At 29.4% G+C, this 21,015-nt stretch overlaps 2 protein-coding genes across 2 annotated transcripts; one reads left to right on the forward strand and one right to left on the reverse strand.

Moving 5' to 3' along the window:
- Window positions 1–85: 85 nt before the first annotated feature.
- Window positions 86–20,909, forward strand: LOC124493030 (vesicular glutamate transporter 1-like). The gene is made up of 9 exons (XM_047056072.2): window positions 86–1,793; window positions 12,137–12,196; window positions 12,313–12,562; window positions 14,366–14,481; window positions 14,548–14,974; window positions 15,176–15,325; window positions 15,388–15,631; window positions 15,943–16,070; window positions 16,138–20,909. The coding sequence occupies exons 1-9, from the start codon at window positions 1,717–1,719 to the stop codon at window positions 16,618–16,620; spliced, it is 1,935 nt and encodes a 644-aa protein (XP_046912028.1). The 5' UTR covers window positions 86–1,716; the 3' UTR covers window positions 16,621–20,909.
- Window positions 19,729–20,872, reverse strand: LOC124493031 (uncharacterized). The gene has a single exon (XM_047056073.2). The coding sequence runs from the start codon at window positions 20,870–20,872 to the stop codon at window positions 19,784–19,786; it is 1,089 nt and encodes a 362-aa protein (XP_046912029.1). The 3' UTR covers window positions 19,729–19,783.
- Window positions 20,910–21,015: the final 106 nt, after the last annotated feature.

Consider the following 21,015-nt stretch of genomic DNA (forward strand, 5'->3'; position numbering starts at 1 on the left):
CCAATGAAGAGTGTGCCATAGAATGAAAGAGCGAATGAAGATTCTACTTGTCGGGCGCCATTAAGGCCATGGTGTTGCCCGCGCGCGACTCAGTTTCACTTTGCTCTCAACAGCTCATTCTCTCGTTCAATTCACTCTTTCGACATTTAACTCTCGACTGACTGAAATGGCTCATTCGATTTTGTTCCAGAATTCACATTCAATCCCGCAATGTTTGGTTGATCGGTCGGTCGGTTAGTCAATCAGTATTTATTTGTTGTATATTTCGGCTGATTTTTTAATGTTTTTTAGGTCGATCGGTCTTTTGCTTCACTAATATAAATATCTTCTTTCATTTTAGCCAATAGACGGTTTTTTTGTGAATATGTTTAAGATGTTCAACTTTTTGTTTGTTTTGTTTCATTTCATTTCATTTTGATTTGAATTTCATCTCGTATATAGTAACAAAAAAGGTGAACGAAAAGTCAATTCCGATATTAATGTAAGTCCAAGGACTTTTCTGGTGTACGGTGATATTTTGGCTTTCCTCATCATTCTCGGTCAAGGATATGTTCCGAATCCTTAAGATTACCGATAAAAAAACAACAAAATTTGTGTTTTTTTGTGCGTGTATGTGTTTGTTTCTAAATGAATGGGCGTGAATATATTGTCCGAAAAATCTCATGATTTCCAATACAACAAAAAAAAATAGAACTGTAATCCATTTCTGATTGTAATTCCAAGCACACACACACACACACAAACACATCAACATCATCATTATTGGACACAGAATTTCTTGTTACAATCATCATTACCATCATCATAGTTATCATTGACACGCTCATCTGATATAACTGCCGCGCATCTCATCATAAATTAACAACAAAATTTTTTTTTTTGAAAATTCTTCATCACAAAATTAATATTAAACTTTCAGCCAAACCAAGGGAATAATCACAAATCAACATCATTATAATCATTTCAGCAGTGCCTTTTTATCATTAAAATCGTTTTTTTATCGTTGTTGATGTAAATGTTGTGATCTGATTAATCTCTCTTCTCTGTTAGCGATTCTGTAAAAAAAAAAATCTTTTTCATCAAGTAAAAAATTTCAAATATCAAATCAAATCAACCATCAACCACAATCCAGTAATTTCAAATCAAATCATACATACAAACCTAAACCTTGGTTCATCATTAACCCTAAATTTTAATTTGTGATTCCAGAATTTTCAAAAGTCAGATGAAAAATTATTATTTATTACTTCATCAATTTTTCTGTCATTTCAGTTTTACATCATTAACCGAATTTCTTTTCGCCTAATAATTACCATTGGAACCAGCATAGGATTTAAATCATAATATTGGCACACATCGGTCTTTTTTTTGCATGGCGAAAGTTTATGAGCATTTTGAAAAAGTTTTTATTCATAATGCTCTCATTGATTATTCAAATCAAATTAAAATATATCTATTTGGTGACCAGAATGATTTATTTTTGAATTACACAAATCAACATTTCATCAATCAGACATTATCTTCATTATCGTGTATTTCATCAAAAAAAAAATTGAAAAAATGCTTGTTTTTTTCATCATAATGTAGTGAGATTTTTTTCAAACAGAAAAAAATCCGGTTTTTTGTGTCATTTTTTTCGATCAATATTAAACCGACAAATCGACATTATATAATCATCAACATTAAACCATTATTATCATCACCACCAAAACAAAAATGCAGGTCGATTTTGAAAATGCATATGCCGTTGCACGGCAAACGATATCGCGTTTTCGTACCCGTGACAAAGCCGAGTAAGTAAATTGAGTATAGAATTGAGGAAAAAAAAATTCCGGAACTCCTCTTACGTGAAAATTTTACCTACATACAAAATGATACTTAACACCTGTATATAAAAATACATTACGATGCTCTTTAATCATGATAATAATGATGATGATGATATCGATATGAAAAATATGGTGCATCAGAAGAAAGAAAGAAAAAATGTTGTCTCGTTGTACATTGATCAGTATTATTATTTTTTTATGGTTCGATTTTCGATCAATGTTCTTTCAAAAGAGTCATACACGCAAATTTTAGCATAAAGCGCCCACATACACACACACACATGTATCACACCAGCTGCATAAAGATTCTTTATTTCATAGTTGTTGTTTTTTGTTTGTTTGTGTTCCATTGTATGCAAAACTTGTTCCAGAAACAGAATATTATAGCAAAATGGAAGACTAGTAAAACATAAAGCATAGTACATACATTTGGAACATTGGAAAACATCAAGTTTCATGAATAATTCAGTCATGTATATTTGTTATGATGATGATGATGATGATGATGATGATACCATTTTATTTCCAACATTTCAATTCATCTGATTTAGGTAGTTGAATCCGAATCTGTTATATAACGGAATCTGTTTCATTTATTTGTATAAACCTTTTTTTTCACATTTTGCATATAGTAATCATTATATATCGAATAACAAATAATAACAAAAACAGCAGCTAGCAAAAATTAGTGAAGCAGATAATGAAAGTATAAAATTTTTTTTTTTTTTTTGCCAAAATAAAAACAAATGATGATGATATTTGATAAAATTATTTTAGGCGTTATTATTATAAATAATAATAATAATATGAACGAAAAATGGAATGTAATAAATTTTTTTTTTGCTCCACTACGGTAATGATATTAATAAAATGATTTCCTCTCAATTCGATCTCAATATTCTTTACTTGATTAGTGTATATTCTAGTTTGTGAATGCTACACATATATTATAACGATGGACAACCAGCAAATGGAATGATGATGATGATAGCATTGATATGATTAGTAATTGGTAATTAAATTTATTATTATATATCATATGCTTGCCTGAGCATTTCATTTTCACTCATCTTTGGACCATTAGTACTATAGTACAAAAAAAATTAATTCTCATTCTCTATTGGAACTTTCGGCTTGGAACTTTTCATATCAATAATGTCAAAAAAAAACATTATATATTCGTTCATAGTATTATTCATTTTATTTTTGGATCAACATTTAAAGACAAAAGTATATGAAGAATGCAAATACCAGACACAGCAACAACAACAACAACAACAAAAAAAGTCTTTGAAGCCCATGTGTGTTTATGTTTATTTGAAAAATACGAGTAGGAAAAAAATGCAATTCGACTCATAATAATAATAATAATGGTGATGATGATAAATTTTTTTATTTGTTTGTTTGTTAGCGAGAAAAATCTTTTCTATGTATAGCAATATTCATGTAATCGATAACCTAGATCAGTGTTTCCCAACCTTTTTTTCCTCGCGAACCCCAGGAAAGGTCCAAAAAAATTTCACGAACCCCCTATGTCAGGGATGGCGAATCTTTTTTTAAGTCCGTGCCACAAAGTCATAAAAATTTTTTTTAAAATAGGTAACGTGCCAAAATCTGACAGTTTTGAAAAAACTGGAATCGAGAATCGAGAAAATGACAAGTCCAAACTAACACGACCAGTTCAGAATCGAGAAAATAACAAGTCCAAACTAACACGACCTGTTCAGAATTCAAAATCGAGAAAATGACAAGTTTCCAAACTAACACGACCAGTTCAGAATCGAGAAAATAACAAATCCAACCTAACACGGCCAGTTCAGAATTCAAAATCGAGAAAATGACAAGTTTCCAATCTAACACGGCCAGTTCAAAATCGAGAAAATAACAAGTCCAAACTAACACGACCTGTTCAGAATCAAGAAAATAACAAGTCCAAACTAACACGACCTGTTCAGAATTCAAAATCGAGAAAATGACAAGTTTCCAAACTAACACGACCAGTTCAGAATCGAGAAAATAACAAATCCAACCTAACACGACCAGTTCAGAATCGAGAAAATAACAAATCCAAACTAACACGACCAGTTCAGAATCAAGAAAATAACAAGTCCAAACTAACACGACCTGTTCAGAATCAAGAAAATAACAAGTCCAAACTAACACGACCTGTTCAGAATTCAAAATCGAGAAAATGACAAGTTTCCAAACTAACACGACCAGTTCAGAATCGAGAAAATAACAAATCCAACCTAACACGGCCAGTTCAGATTTCAAAATCGAGAAAATGACAAGTTTCCAATCTAACACGGCCAGTTCAAAATCGAGAAAATGACAAGTTTCCAAACTAACACGACCAGTTCAGAATCGAGAAAATAACAAGTCCAAACTAACACGACCTGTTCAGAATTCAAAATCGAGAAAATGACAAGTTTCCAAACTAACACGACCAGTTCAGAATCGAGAAAATAACAAATCCAACCTAACACGACCAGTTCAGAATCGAGAAAATAACAAATCCAACCTAGCACGACCAGTTCAGAATCGAGAAAATAACAAATCCAACCTAACACGGCCAGTTCAGAATCGAGAAAATAACAAGTCCAAACTAACACGACCTGTTCAAAATTCAAAATCGAGAAAATGACAAGTTTCCAAACTAACACGACCAGTTCAGAATCGAGAAAATAACAAGTCCAAACTAACACGACCAGTTCAGAATCAAGAAAATAACAAGTCCAAACTAACACGACCAGTTCAGAATCAAGAAAATAACAAGTCCAAACTAACACGACCAGTTCAGAATCAAGAAAATAACAAGTCCAAACTAACACGACCACATTTGAATTATTTTCATTTTATTGTTTGATGGTTATCTAGCTTCAACGTATTAAATTGATTTGTTGATTTGTTTGATACAATAACTGAATTTCTAAAAAAAGGAAATAACCTATTCAGAAATAAAAGATGACGAGTAGTTACAAGACTTAATGTTTTTGACTTATGTCATGGAACATTTGCAAACACTGAATTTACCCGACTAGTTCTATGGGACATATTAAAATAAAATTATTATTATTAAACACTGAATCTACAAGTGCAGGAAAAAGATAAAATAATATCTGACCTCTAACAGTGTATATTTAGTTTTCAAACTAAATTACAACTTTTTCAAAAGGACATTGAAAATTAAATATTTTGTCATTTTCCTCGAATTAAAAAAATTTGTTCCAATATTAAGGGGGATAGGAAGTATTAAAATGTTAAAAAATTGATTTTGGCTTATTCGAAAGGGTGTTTCTCTGGCTTCATTTTGAGACCAGCTAGATAGTGCTGCGGGTCGAACTGGCTGAGTTATGGAATTTCAAAGTAACAATTTTTATGCAGTGGTCTTTTGCTGCAGTGCAGCTGACTTTTGTGTGCTAAGCACATTTTCAATCATATTTCATTTACTTGTTTTCCACGTACATTTTTTGTTTGTTGAATATTCATCGTCGGATTTTTAGAGATAAAAAAGGTCGAAGAGGTCGTGTTAGTTTGGAAACTTGTCATTTTCTCGATTTTGAATTCTGAACTGGCCGTGTTAGATTGGAAACTTGTCATTTTTTCGATTTTGAATTCTGAACTCGTCGTGCTAGGTTGGATTTGTTATTTTCTCGATTTTGAATTCTGAACTGGTCGTGTTAGGTTGGACTTGTTATTTTCTCGATTCTGAACTGGCCGTGTTAGATTGGAAACTTGTCATTTTCTCGATTTTGAATTCTGAACTGGTCGTGTTAGATTGGAAACTTGTCATTTTTTCGATTCTGAACAGGTCGTGATAGGTAGTATTTGTCATTTTCTCGATTCTGAACTGTTAAGTATCAACTCCTTCATTTCATAAATTGTCACGACTTAAATACAAGTCTAAACGACTCTTCATAAATAACGTTATACACACTCATGTATCAAAAGGTGATCTGTTACAAACATCGGTTAATACAACAGTACTAGTTTTTGTTTTGTTTTTTTTTTTTTGCTTTTAATTTTTACGGCGTTTTAAAAAAATCCGCCATTACAATATTATTTTCGCGAACCCCCTCTGCAAACACTGCGAACCCCCAGGGGTTCGCGAACCACCGGTTGGGAATCACTGACCTAGATAATAGCGTGTTTATATCTAGGAGATATTCTTAATTTATCATGATAAAATGAATGATGATTTGTTCAGGTTGTTCATTCATATCAAAACATAATACACCTATTCATCCATTAGAAACACACACACACACACACACAGAGAGAGAATAATTGTAATTCAGCAAATGACGTGTAAAGTCATATTTGTATTTTTGTATTGATTGTAGTTTTATAATTCTTATTTTTTTCTAATTTCCGTAACGTCTAATTGTTATTTATCGTATCTCCATTCTTGGCTACGAATTACTGCAAAAGTCGTATTTTTGTCTACAAATGAATGAGGAAAAAACGAGTGAATCCTTTTGAATTAGAAATAAAAAAAAAGTAAATTGAGAAAGAAAAAGGCTCAAATCTGCTTAAAGAATTTTCTTTTCTTTTACATTCCTTTTGAATATATACCGTGTTCTAATTCTGTTCAATTTATTATGTACATAATTCGCTGAATATCAAAAATAAAGCTTTTACCCGCCTCTAAATTTGATAACAAGAAATCCTGATGATTTTATATAATGATAATAATAACAGTAAAAAAACATCAAAAAAACTTTAATGTCATAATGGCGGTGGTTGTGGTAAAAATAAAGACATTGATTTTAACTAGAATATATGGTTTTTCAATGTAAATATTAGTGAATCAAAAGGATTAAAACGATGTTGATGATCATATATGATGGTAGTGGAAATGAGAATAGTAGTGAAAATATGGCTGCTTACTTCTGGTTCATGAAAATGTTTTTTTTTTTAATCAAAATCAATGACAGTGTATTTTCAATCAATTTATTGAATAAATTTATGTGAAAGAAATCTATACAAAAAAAATGAATAATATTGTGAAAAGTAATGATAAAAATGTTATGATATATTGAATAATGGTGGTAATAATGATAAGCAAACAAACAAAAAAAATGACAACTTATCTTCTTCTATTATTTAGATGTCATACATCTTGTTTTTTTTTTTTTTTTTTTTTTTTTTTTTTTGTTAAATCAAACAACAAAATGATTCGGATGACAAACTGAAAAAAATTTAAAAAATAGAAAACTATTAATTTAATGTTAAAAGATTGAAATCATGCTGATGATGATGATGATGAGTATGTATGTACATAACTGAGCCCATTGGCAGTAATTTACTGACAAATACTTTTTCCATCACATATGATTCCGTATATAGAATTGCTATTGTTAAATGCCAAAATATTGGCGTTAGTGAATGATTTGTAACATCCACAACAACAACAACAACAGCAAAAAAAAATCGAACATTCGAAAAAAAACCCATTTCATTTGTTAGAGGTGTACAGAGAAAGAGAAAATGGAATGAAGAAGAAACACAAGTTTTCAATCAAATAGCCCCTCTATTGTAACCTAAGGCAATAAGATTTTTTTTTTTCGCATTCGTGATTATATTTTTTACCGATTCAATTGAAAAGCTATGGACCAAATTCGAATTACAAACAAAAATCAATCTGTATACGATTCAAACGGAACCAATAGAAACTGATAGAAGAGAATTAAATTGTTAGATGAAACGAATGCTGTGTACCAAAAAAAAAAAAAAAACTAAAAAAGTTTTTAGTCAATTTTTTTTTTGACTTTTTGTTTTTGAATTAAAAAAGTGGTGAGCTTGCTCATTTGATTATTCAGATGAATGATGATTGTATGTGATATATATCATCTTATTTTGATAACATTGAAAAAAATGTTTAATTGTATTTGTTTGTCTGTTATGTGGCTGCAAATGTTTTTCTGTATATATCAGCAGAAAAAAAAATTCGGACTGAATGTCAATACAACGATAGCCGCTAATGACAATAGAAACAATGCCTAATAGGCATTGCTATAAACCCAAATATACATTCTAAGGCTTTATCATAGAATATCTTTTCTCATCATCATGACGAAAACAACTTTATATATCATCATGTATTCAAAACAAAACAAAAAAATAATAACCCACAATCGATGGCAATGACGATGACAACAAAATACATCAACAGTACCAGCATTATAAAGTAGAAATTCCCGAAAAATAAAACCACCAAATATAAAAATCATAAGGCTGCTGGCAAGTTGATTACATTTTCACTGTGTGTTTGCTTGGTTGCTTGTTTATAAACGAAGCAAAAAAAAAGCTAGTTATATCAAGCTTGCCTATGGATAGTTATTTTGGTTATTGTCATGTCGTCGTAGTTTTTTGTTTGATTGAGAGTTTTTTTTCACCAAAATTGTTCGGTTATAGTTGTTGTTATTGAAAATAATTCTCGATTCCTGCAATTACATAACGAGCTATATTCGATAACAGCATCGACAACAACATTGAAGAACATCATATAAATGTGTGTTCTGATTGGCTTGCTCTTTACTATCCGGCTGTTTTATAATAATGTTTTTTTTCTGTAAAATATTCTCGTTTCATGATAGATTTTTTCATATGTAAAAGTTTTTTCCGCTTCAATTTTTTTCTATGCTTGAATTTCCACTACTTGTACGATGATGAGATCATTATTAGCTAATATTGATCAAAATGGAAAAAAAAATATTTGATAAAGAAATTTATAAAATGAGCTTTTTCGACAAAATTCATATAGCAACAAAAAAAGAGAAAAAAAATCCAAAGAACATAATCCAAACGACAAAAAACAACAACAAATCTTCATTAAAAAAAATAGCCATAAAATCCTGTACTACTTAATGTTGGATATAGTTAAAGTGAATTGAAACAAATTTATTCTTTCCATCGCCATAGTTATTTTACCTGTAAAGTTCTTTCATTCTCACAAAAACATTTTGGAACATTCCTACTCTCCCTATATATATATGGGCCATAACAATAATAATAATCATCATCATATTCATAATAATAATAATAATAATAATCCATAATTTTGATGCAACGGAACTTGTATTCAATTTTTTCTTTAATTCTTTACGTTGTTGTTGGAAAAAATTTCAGAGTTGTTAGATGAGATATCTATATTTAGTATATTTGTTAATGATAAACAGCACAGCTATATAAAGACAAAATTGAACAGAGGCCATAATATTATATACGTATCATGAAGCATTTCATATGATTCATAGAATTCAAGACAAATATCGTCAATTCAAAAGGTTGTTTTCAACTAAAGAGAAAAAAAATGCCCGAAAACAATTCGAAATGAAAAGAATGATGATTCAATTTAATTCAATGTGTTTTTTTTCTGCTCATACTACTACAAACATCAAAGTGATGATGATTGAAAATAATACTGCAAATGAATTGCTAGTTTCATTTCATATTTGACTCGCTAGTAACAAAAAAAAATTAACTTTATAGTTATCATTGTTGTTTTAATGAATTATTGAATAATGTAGGTGTTTTTTTTGTGAATTCAAACCAAATTTTCAACACATGCACGTTTTGTGGATAAAATTTAATGTTGAAAAAAATGATCGTTTGTTTGTCAATTAGATTATCATTTATATTATTATTATTATATAGTCGAAAAAAATGAATGAATGATTCTGAGCAAAGAATTTCTTTAGAAATATTTTGGTGAGTCGTCGCCATTAATCGTAATTTGCCGTGATTCATTGTAAGTCAATACAGAGCAAATAGGTTTTTAATGATTGTATTTAAGAAGAAAAATACTTATTTTCCATTTGTTTTCAACTGTTTTCAAATAGTAGTAATGTTGTTAAACAAATGTAAATACAAATGAAAAAAAAATATTATGTGTCTTTCAAATCACAATATATATTCGTCAAGTGGCTTCCAGTGGTATCCAGTTGTAGACATTATTCGTTTGTATTTTCTATCATTCCATTTTATTCAATCATTTCTTTTATGCTTGGCTTTTTTCTATATAAATAGCACAGAACAATTCTAATTTTTTTTTTTGATTTTCTTTTTATCAAATAATGTTGATGATGATGACAATCAGATGAGACACACACACACAATCATCGTCATCATAATGTGAATGAGATTCATCTTTTTTTCCAATTCTTCTGTAGAAATCTTATTGCAAAAGAAGGAAAAAAAGAATCTCGAGCCGTCCACTTGAACATATAAATACACAATGGAGCTCTAAATCCTCTCATTTTGAAATTACTTTTTTTTCTTTCTCTCTCTCTCTCTCTTGTTCTTTATAAACATGTTATATTATGTTCAGGAATTATATTTGCATTTGTATGTTGAATTGGTAATAATAATTGAATATATGAATCAGATTTTTGATTGGATTGAAATTGAAAATGGACAAAATTTTTTTTTTTGGAATTCACTGTAGAGAAAACAGACCTGTTTTCTCATGTCGAACGAATTGAAAGTCAATAAAATTGATTTTAAATCACTTTTTATATGCATGGAGAAAAGAATATTCTTAGTGATTGAAATTAAATCCAGGAGAATGTTTTTTTTTCAATTTCAATACATTTGAAATAATGCAGACAATATGAATTCCATGAGATAAATTTCTTGACTATAGAATTTCATTCACTGAAAAAAAAGTAATTATAGTAATGACTTTTTCTCAAAATAACTTTTTTTTTGCTATCTACTTACTTTTGAAATTAAATTTTCTGCTCATCACCTTGTTTATTTCAATTTTTTTCTCCATTTGATTGAACTATGCTCTATATTTCTGATTTAATATTTTTTGATTTACAAATTTTTTTTCTTCATATTGAAATTGAATTCAGAATTTTGGACACAGTTGGGAGCCACAAATAATAGAAACTCACGATATTATTGATGTGCGTCGAAAAAAAACTTTCTTGCTTAATATAGATTCGATTATCATATTATTTTGTTGAAATTTGAATTAATTCTTTCGGTCAAATAATTTAATTTAAAAGTGATTTTTTTTCGTTGCAACAAATTTACCTGAGTTTGTTTGTTGATTTCATTCCTTATGTTTCAAATTCTTCTTATTGTTAATTTGCTCAAAGCAAATATCAAAAATTATTCAGTTCAATTGTTGAATTGAAAGAAAAAAATCCATTTTAAAATTACATTTGCTTGCTAAATAAATTGCTAGAACTTGCGCGCGGCTATAACGTTTATTTTATTCGAGCTAAAATTAGCAAATAAAAAAAAAATAGACACATGGAACAACACCGATAAATATGATATATTCACTGAGAAAATAGAATTTATTAATAATTTTTTTTACTATATTATTGCTACTAAGAATATACTATCAATATAAAGTGATATCACAATAATCTTGAATGTTCTAAATAAATGAAAATTGTTCTTCGAATAAAATGAAACGAGTGATACTGTTATTATTTTTTTTTTTATTATAAATGCATGTATGCCTTTGGGTGCGTGTGTGTGTGTGTATTAGTCTAACCTTTTTCTCTCACCAAAAAGAAAAAAGTTTCAATTAATATCGATCCAATCGAGCACCAGGCGGCAAAAATTGCCCGAATTATTCTTTCGGTTAGGATAAATTTATTTTTTGCTGCATATATACAATTTTACCCCTCTTTCTAAACTACTCTAGTCTACTACATGAAAAAAAGACATTGAAATCGATCGATCGATAGATGAATCGACATTTATGAAAAAAAGTTTTGGTTCACATAGATCACTTTGAAAAAAAAGTGAGACTTTTCGTTTTCTTGTTATGTCTTGATACATATGAAACTTGAAATAAAAAGAATAAAATCTAGCCTCTGAGATTTTTTTTTCTACTCACGCACTTTTGCATACAAAAAAAATGATAGTTTATTGATTTTGAATTCATTTTTTTTTTTTTTTTGGTTTTCACCTTCTTAAATCTTTGTTTCAACTGTCTTAATCGATGTATTACAAATCATAATTTTGTCATTAATATCTTTACATGCATTGACTATTTTTTAAAACTAAAAACATGAGATATTGATATTTGATTATCAAATTCTTAGTGTAACCATAGTATAATATAACCATATACAAATGATACACACACACACAACAGCCAGACATAACATTGAATATTGAGAATATTCATGTTAAACAACGAATGAATAATAAAGTGGAATATATTTTCACCGTAATGGGAAAGATAAACAAATTTTTCATCATTCTTATTATTGATTGTATCATTATTTTTTCTTTTCTTTTCTTTTCTACATCTTATTATCCTTATTTCTTGATAGACGTATGTTCGACGATGATGATATACGACATACTCGTGGTGATGCTCCTGATCTCATTAGGTAAGTGTTTACTATCTAGTTTTAGACTTTTTTTCTGGTTACCAATGACAACAATAACGACAATCATTGGACCATATTTTTTTTTGTTGTTGATTTTTCTTTTATCAATTAAATAGCAAATTAGGAGATAATGAACGTGATGGCTCTAATCAACCACCATATGATGATGATCCGAATCATAAAATGTTCAAAGGACGTGGAGAACGATGGGAAAAATTTATGGAACCAAATTGTCCATTTTTTCCAAATATGACAAAACGTTATACTATTGCCATATTGAGCTCAATCGGTTTCATGATTAGCTTTGGTATACGTTGTAATATGGGCGTTGCTATTGTGGATATGACCAGTAATAAAACTGGCGTTGTAAGTATTTGAAAAAAAAATTTAAAAAAGCTACATTGACATTGTTACTATCTACAATTTATTTCGTACATCAATTTATAAAATTATTGAAAGAAAACAAACTTTTTAGTATATTTGTAGTCTCATTTTGGCCGTTCACATCACGATCATTTCACATACGGCATTTAGAATTAAATTATGATAAACTGATTTTTCTGATCCTGTCCTAACTGTTAATAAAAACAAAACAAAACAAAAAATAACTGACAAAAATCCAAAGAAAACAGGAAAAAACTACAATCCGTTTTTTTGCAGATAGACAAAAGACAAAGTAGCACTTAATTTATTTTCTCGTTACAAACATTGGAATTTCCTGATTCATCCCAATATAATTTTTTTCCCGATTTTTCTTGTCTGTTTTTTTACTCTTACTTTATTTTTTTTTAGGAAAAAATTCTATATATGTGTGTGTGTGTGTGTGAATATTAGCTAGATGATTTTTATTATAACATCTACTAAGATCCACAAAATTTTTTTTTCATCCACTTTTTTCATCAAATATATGGAGAGATAGCAAAAGAAAAAACATATATACACAGCAGTTTATAAACGTTATAAAAAAAACAAATGGAAAAAAACCAAATTTCTGCTCATTATTGACATCACATCGTCGATCGATTGGTTAATGTGAACCATGGTGCAGAAATTCCCATTGGAAATTTTATTTGTTCGCACATAGAACTCCTCTTCTCGATAAAAAAAATTGAAACTGGTAGTATAGAAAAATTGTGTCGAGAAAAAAAAACTAAATTCTACAATGAATAACCTCTATTTTGGTATTTGGATAGTTTGATTTGAGATTTCAAACTAACTGCCCGTTTTTTTTTGGCCGTTAGCTAACTAAATCAACATTGCCATCGTCGAAATGAAGTAAAAATGAGTATGGAAAAGTAAAAACCTAAACAAAGCTTGTAGAAGCAAAAAAAAATTTGTTCATCAAAGAATATTCCAACTAAATACCATACATGAGAGAAATAATGTTTCGGTTGTTCGTGACTTTTGCATGCTGAAAATGTTCAGTTTTTTTTTCATTTCTCTTCCATTCATATAAATATATATTATTGACAATGAATTGATGAAAAATTTTTTTTTTTCATGTCCATAATAATAATAATAATGATGATGATGCTGATTATGCCATACCAATTCTTATTTATTTGTTGTATACAATATACTCTAGTTAAAAATTGAATGAAAAAAAATACAATTAAAAAAAAGGAAAATTGTTACAAAGTTAATAGCTTGTAACAAATTCTTACCATTAATTTATTCATTCAAACAGATATTACATCACATTTTTTATCGATTCGTTTGATTAATATTGTATTACTTGGAAAAAAAATAATGTCGTGTAACAGTTTTTTTTTCTGGACAAAAAAAACACAAAAGCGACAACAACGACAACTAACCAAACTTTTTAGCAAACACTCACACTCATGAACACGCACATCACGAACACGCATTTGGAATTTTAATTCAACACAACACAATAACAATATAATAAGAAAAAAAAATAGTAGTTTTTCAAAATCAAAATGCAAAGAAAATTGAACATATTAACAACAAGACACGAAAAATTGATTTTTTTCTTTTTTTTTGTTTTTTATGAATAACATAAGTGAATTATTGATCATAATAGAAGGATTAGATCATTCAAGCAAGAAAATATAAAGGAATTAACTTTGTTTTACCTATTTCATTTATTCTTTCGTTTCCAATTGAAATCATTATTTCTAATTTTGAATTTAATCCTAATTTTAATAGCCTGAATTTGATTGGACTCCAGAAACAATCGGCGTTGTGGATTCATCATTTTTTTGGGGTTATCTTGTCACTCAAATACCGGGCGGTTTTCTTGCCGCTAGATATCCAGCCAACAGGTATGAATATTCAATGTTCACGATGATTAATATATTTATTATTAATTTTTATAATTTATTCTGCAGAGTATTTGGTACTGCTATTGCAGTGTCAGCATTTCTTAACATGTTACTTCCTTGTGCGGCCAAAATGCATCCAGGTTATGTGATGTTTGTCCGTATATTACAAGGTCTAGTAGAAGGTGTTACATATCCAGCTTGTCATGGTATATGGCGACATTGGGCACCACCAATGGAAAGATCACGTCTGGCAACATTAGCATTTTGTGGTTCATATGCCGGTGCTGTTGTTGGCTTACCAATGTCCGGTCTATTAACCGAAATTTTAGGTTGGGAGACTTGTTTCTATTTCTATGGAATGTTAGGCCTTGGTTGGTATGCAGTATGGCTATGGTTATCATTTGAAAGACCGTCCAAACATCCAACTATTACTCGTGAAGAATTGGCATATATTGAAAATAGTCTCGGTCCTGTCACAAGTAAACCACCAACCGTAAGTTTGTTCATATTTGTTTACATTGATAATTAATTTGTCTCAATGTTTTTCATGTTTATTTCTTTTGGTTTTTTTTCGGGGTGAAAAAAAACTGAAAAACCCTTAAATGTCAAAATACCAATACATTTGTTGACATTTTTCTCTCTTATTTTTTGAATTACAATGAAAATCTAAATAATGTAAATAAATAACTTATAGCTTCATTCAACGCCCTGGGGTGAAATATTCCATTCGATGCCCGTATATGCAATTATCATCGCCAATTTTTGCCGTTCATGGACATTCTATCTACTGTTGATTTCGCAACCAATGTACTTTAAAGAAGTATTCAATTTTGACGTAGAAAAAGTATGTATTCAATCTCGAATGTCATTGATGATGATGATAATGGTGATTGATTCAATTTATAGTCTGGATTATTGGGTGCATTGCCACATCTATGTATGACATTTGTTGTACCAATCGGTGGTCATCTTGCTGATTTTCTTCGTCGATCTGGACAGCTAACGACGACAAACGTTCGTAAAGTATTCAATTGCGGTGGTTTTGGTATGGAAGCGTTTTTCCTTATTCTTGTCGGTAGTACCGATAACACTACATTTGCAATCATATGTCTAACATTGGCTGTCGGTTTTTCCGGTTTTGCCATTTCTGGTGAGTAACAATTTTTTATATCAATCCTTAAAAATTGATTCAAAATAAATTCAACAATTTTTTTTTCTTTGTTCGCCACCATTTGGTAAACAATATTCACGTATATAGTCCAAAGCATTTGTCTTTTCAGACTTGTGTCAATGTGTCGACAATTACTTTTGTCAAAGACCCTTGACCTAGCTCTAGAATGGAAAAGACGAACTTATTTCCATTTAGTTGATTCAATTTGTCATTTTTTATTGTGATTTTTATTTTGACAAAACAAATGATGAAAAATATGAAATAAAATAACTCATATTAAATTGTCATAGGATTCAATGTCAATCATTTGGATATCGCTCCAAGATATGCTTCCATTTTGATGGGAATTTCCAATGGTTTTGGTACATTAGCTGGTATGCTATGTCCAATTGTCGTGAATTTAATGACCAAAGAAAGGGTTAGTTTATTTTATTGAATTAATAATTGAATTTGATGATTTGATTTTCATTTCATTCTTATTACAGACATCAACCGAATGGCAAGATGTATTTATATTGGCCGGTGTAATACATTTAGGCGGCGTAATTTTCTATGGAATTTATGCTTCCGGTGAATTACAGCCATGGGCTGAACCGCCAAAAGATGAACAATTACAATTAGAAGAAACACAATTACCACCAGCAACGCAGCCACCTGCTTATGATTATATTTATCAAGATGGTAGACAACAACCAGGTTGGAATGATACGACAACTACATCGACATATCCAACTTGGGATGATGGTACTGTTGGTGGTGGTGGTGGTGTCAGTACAAATCCATTTGGTACAGGAACGGCTCCTAATTATGATCCGAACCAAGCTTGGGATCAATCAAATAATAATAACTATCAAACAACAACAACGACGACGACGAATACATCCAATTATGGAACGATGGATAATAATAATCAAGCAACATTCTATGAGACTCGTGCTCAATATGTACAACCTGGATCAGGATATTGATACCCTAATCATCAAATATATAGATTCATAGTGTTAGTGTGAATGTGTTTGTGTGTAAATGTGTGTGTGTGTGTGTGTGTGTGTGTGTGTGAGTGTGTGTTCGTTTGTGCATTTGGCTGTGGCCACAAAAAATTGCTTCATAACTTATCATATTATCATTCAGAATTTATCAACAAATGTAGATATTTTTATCAATTGCCGACAATCTAATATATAATAATAATTATAATTTTTTTTTCACACACACACACACACACATTACACAAACATCAACAAAATATCTGCTGCCTTTAGAAAAAAAAATTGATAGTTGAAAAAAAATTCCAGATGAAAATCGACAACAAAGCCGATTAACGATTAAAATTAATGATTCAATCGGTTTTTTTTAATATTCATCTTTTAACCCTTAAAATGAAAATCATTTTCATAATCAACGGAAAAATAATTAATCATAATCATAATATAATTTTTAAAATTGAGAGAAATTCTAACTGAACGCAACACACAGACACACGCCCTTAGTTTCAAAAATCATCCATTATCATCATCATATATAGGGTTTGTGTAATTTCATTTTGTTTTTTTTTCTCTTGCATTTCACTTAGTATAAATACCATCAAAACAAAACAAAAAACTAAATGAATGAATGATACATGCATAATATTCTGGTATAATTTTCATTGATCATTACACAACAGATGAATATCACCCTTATTCAAATACATTGATGCGTTTTTCTCTCTCTCACTTATTTGTCACTCTTTATCGATAAAAATAATATGAGAAAAAAGATAATCAGCTCAAAAAAGGATTTTTTTTTAAATTTATTACATCACCATCACCACCATCATCATCATCATCATCATCAATTGAACAATGAAATAAGCCTTTTTCCTCAAATTGTAGATAAAGAGAATGAAAATATATACTAATCACATCATTATTGTTTGTCTATTTGTTATTGATTGATTTTATTATTGTTGTTGTTTTTATTGACCATTTCCCATCCAAAAGATCGCCTTTTTTCACCATATTTTAAACGAGTCATACACAAGGAAATTAGTTGATTATGTTACACATTCTTTTTTTTGTTGAATGTCATTATTATATAATAGAGAAATGTTGAAAGTTTTCAAAGAAATTTGATTCATTGATTCATTTTCGGTCACCTAAAATGTATAAACAAAAACAGTAATCCATAATGCATGTCACATAAATCTAAAAATATATAAACAGTACATCTTTCCAAAGTTGGATTGAATTCCCAGTAGGTTTTTAATTCATTTTCAAAGCAATAATTATTCAAATATTTCTTTTTGATTATTTGTTCAGTGTGAAATTTTAGTTGTTATTGCAAACACACTAACAAACATAAAATTCCCAATATTCAGAGAAAATATTCATTTTTCTTTTTTTTTTTGGCACACATATGACCCATTTAAAAAACACTACCAAAAAAAAATAAGATGCGATGAAACAATCATTTAACATTTTGTTCATTTGAAACAAAAAAAAAATTACAATCAACAAACTATTAGACTATTCAGACTATCATTTTTTTTGTGTGTGTGTGTGTATTTTCTGTTTATGAGACTTGGATGGCGTGTTCAAATGATATTATTCCATCATTTCAGCTAGGTAGTAGAAATTGATGAATTTGGGACAATCAATTAAATAATATCACTGTTTTTTGTTTTCTCTGTTCCTGTAACCATTTTTCTTTTCGATAAGTTTTTATTTTTATCTTTCGAATTGAATTGAATTTCTTTTTTTTTTTTTTTGTTTCAAAACCATTTATTGTATACGATGATTCTGGTCGTTGTTTGTACAACCAAATAGTCTCATACATGGACAATCATCATCATCATCAATCGAGTTTCCTTCTATTAACTATGACTAGGTTTTTATTTCATTTCAATGAAAAAAAAAGTTTCATTACTGATTAGAGATTTAATTTTGTGGACAATCAATCTTTGTGGGCGTAAATGATGGTGTATATTGTAATATATAAAAATACTGAAAATATAAAATAACGTGAAAAAAAACATTGAAAGCATAGATGACACAATGAAGAACATTTCATTTTTCGTTTCACATCTTTTTTTTCATTTCTTTTTTGATTTCGATCTTTTTTTTTCTATATCTAACCGAAGCAATTCAATTAAATCGATATCTTATATTGATCATTCATTCATTTATTCTCAATATATATTTCTTAAATATATTGAGAAACTAATGAAAACTAAAAAAAAAACTAAAGAGAAAAAGCAGAACAAATGATGACAAAAAAAATTATTTGAGATCATTTTCAAATTCAATTTATATACACACATACACACAAAAAAAACTGCATCATTCTCTGAAACCCTTATATCTCTTCGATATTTTTGTTTCCTATTTTTTTGCTTTTGATTTTTTTCCTATTTGATTCAGAATTCATTCATACAACACACACACACACACACAACAAGCAATAAGCATCATCACATTCTTTTATTTCTTCACCAAAAAAAAAACGAAACAATTCCTTGAATTTTTTTTTCTCTTTCTTCTTAAAAACATTACACAAACACACTCGTCAATCATTTTGATGAATGTTTAAAAAAAAAATTCATATGATACAAGATATGATTCACATTGGATTTGTTTGTTTGTTTGTGTGTGAGTGTTGTGTGATTTTGATTCATAAAAAAAGTGTATATCGGACTCATTTTTTTTCTATAGAATATAATACAAAACAATATGTTGAATCGATTCTAATTCTTATTTATTGTTTACGATTTTTTTTTTTGGTGTTTACGTTTTTTTTTTCATTGAATTATTGTTACTGCTGTTGTTGTTGTTGTTGTTGTCGTCGTCGTCGTTCCTATTATATTGTAAATAATTGTTCTATTCTCTATTTCAATTGTAATCAAATTTTTTTCCTTAAAATATGGAGAAAAATTTCATACTGCGATTTTATTTTAATGCTTTTTATTAATTATTCAATCAATCAATCAAACAATTAATCAATCATCATCAAGAACCATACATAATACACATATTGAATGTTATCTACTATCTGACTATCTTAAAGAATGATTTTAATAAAAATTAATCAAAAATTACTTAATAAACAACAATAAAGATTTATTTCATTGATTTCTTAATTTTTAATTGTAATTTAATTTTTATTCATATTTTTCAATGTTTGTTTTGATTGTTGTCCATTGTTGATTGATTGAAAAGTTTCAATATTGCTGCTGGTTTGTTGTCGAATTTTTTCCATAAGACGTTGCCGGGATTCATTTTCTTCTTTTCGTAATTGTTCACTTTGATTTATGCTCACTTTTTTCTCTTTAAGATTTTTTTTCGTCTCATTAGTACTAGTCCCATTCATTGAAGTTTGAACCGATTGTTGTTGTTTTTGATCAGTATTGATCGGTTTCTTTGTTTGTTGATTGTCGATTGGTTCCGATTGTTGTTCATCATTTTGTGAATCAATTTTACTGGAAAATGATAATTCAGAATCTTCTGCATTGAATGCATCGAACATTTTTTGATCTAATATTGTTTGTAGTGGAGCAAAAGAAGCTGCAGTTTCTAAATTTGAATTCATTTCACCGAAAAATGGAAAAATAGCAGCTACGTTATCATCTTGTTCTTTGCATGTTTGGGCCAACTGTGGTAAAACATGAACCATCACTTGACTCAATGCATTAACACCGGACAGGGCAACATCTAATTTCATTTCCATACGATCGAATTTAATTAAGGCAAGATTGATTAATTCGGCTAAACTGTTCATAGGATTATCATGTCCTGCTAATGGTTCAATTTCAATCTCAGCTATAGTTTGTATTTCGGGTGATATCGCTGCTGCAATCGGTACGGCTACAGCTGCAGGTTCTGAATATGGATTCGGATGGCTGGCAGTCACTATTGGTTCAATCTCAATTTCGGCTATGGCTGGTACTTGTGCAGGTACTGAATATGGATTCGAATGGCTAGCCGTCACTATTGGTTCAATTTCAATTTCAGTGATGGTCGGTACGTGTGCAGCAACATATTTGGGTAAACATTGATAGTGTTTCGGTGAATAGGTCAAACCCGGTGGACAAGTTGGTAATTGTGGTACATGATGACCAATAAATGTTAATGGTTGATGTTGTGGAATATATTTTAGATCATTCTTTTTATTACCAGAAATAGAAACAATGAACAATAATGAAATGAGAATCGTAATCGATGAGATTGGATGTAAAAAGGACATGATTGATTGAACAGTTTGATGCGCGTGGATTATGCTTGATAATGATCAGCAATACTTGACCATTTTATAATGAACTCAATTTTTTATTTTTATTTTTGAAAATCTTTCTGATTACAATAAACAAACGAAATATTGTCGATTGA

The sequence above is a fragment of the Dermatophagoides farinae genome, chromosome 1 (assembly GCF_024713945.1).
Source record: "Dermatophagoides farinae isolate YC_2012a chromosome 1, ASM2471394v1, whole genome shotgun sequence".
In the NCBI taxonomy this organism is placed as follows: domain Eukaryota; kingdom Metazoa; phylum Arthropoda; class Arachnida; order Sarcoptiformes; family Pyroglyphidae; genus Dermatophagoides; species Dermatophagoides farinae.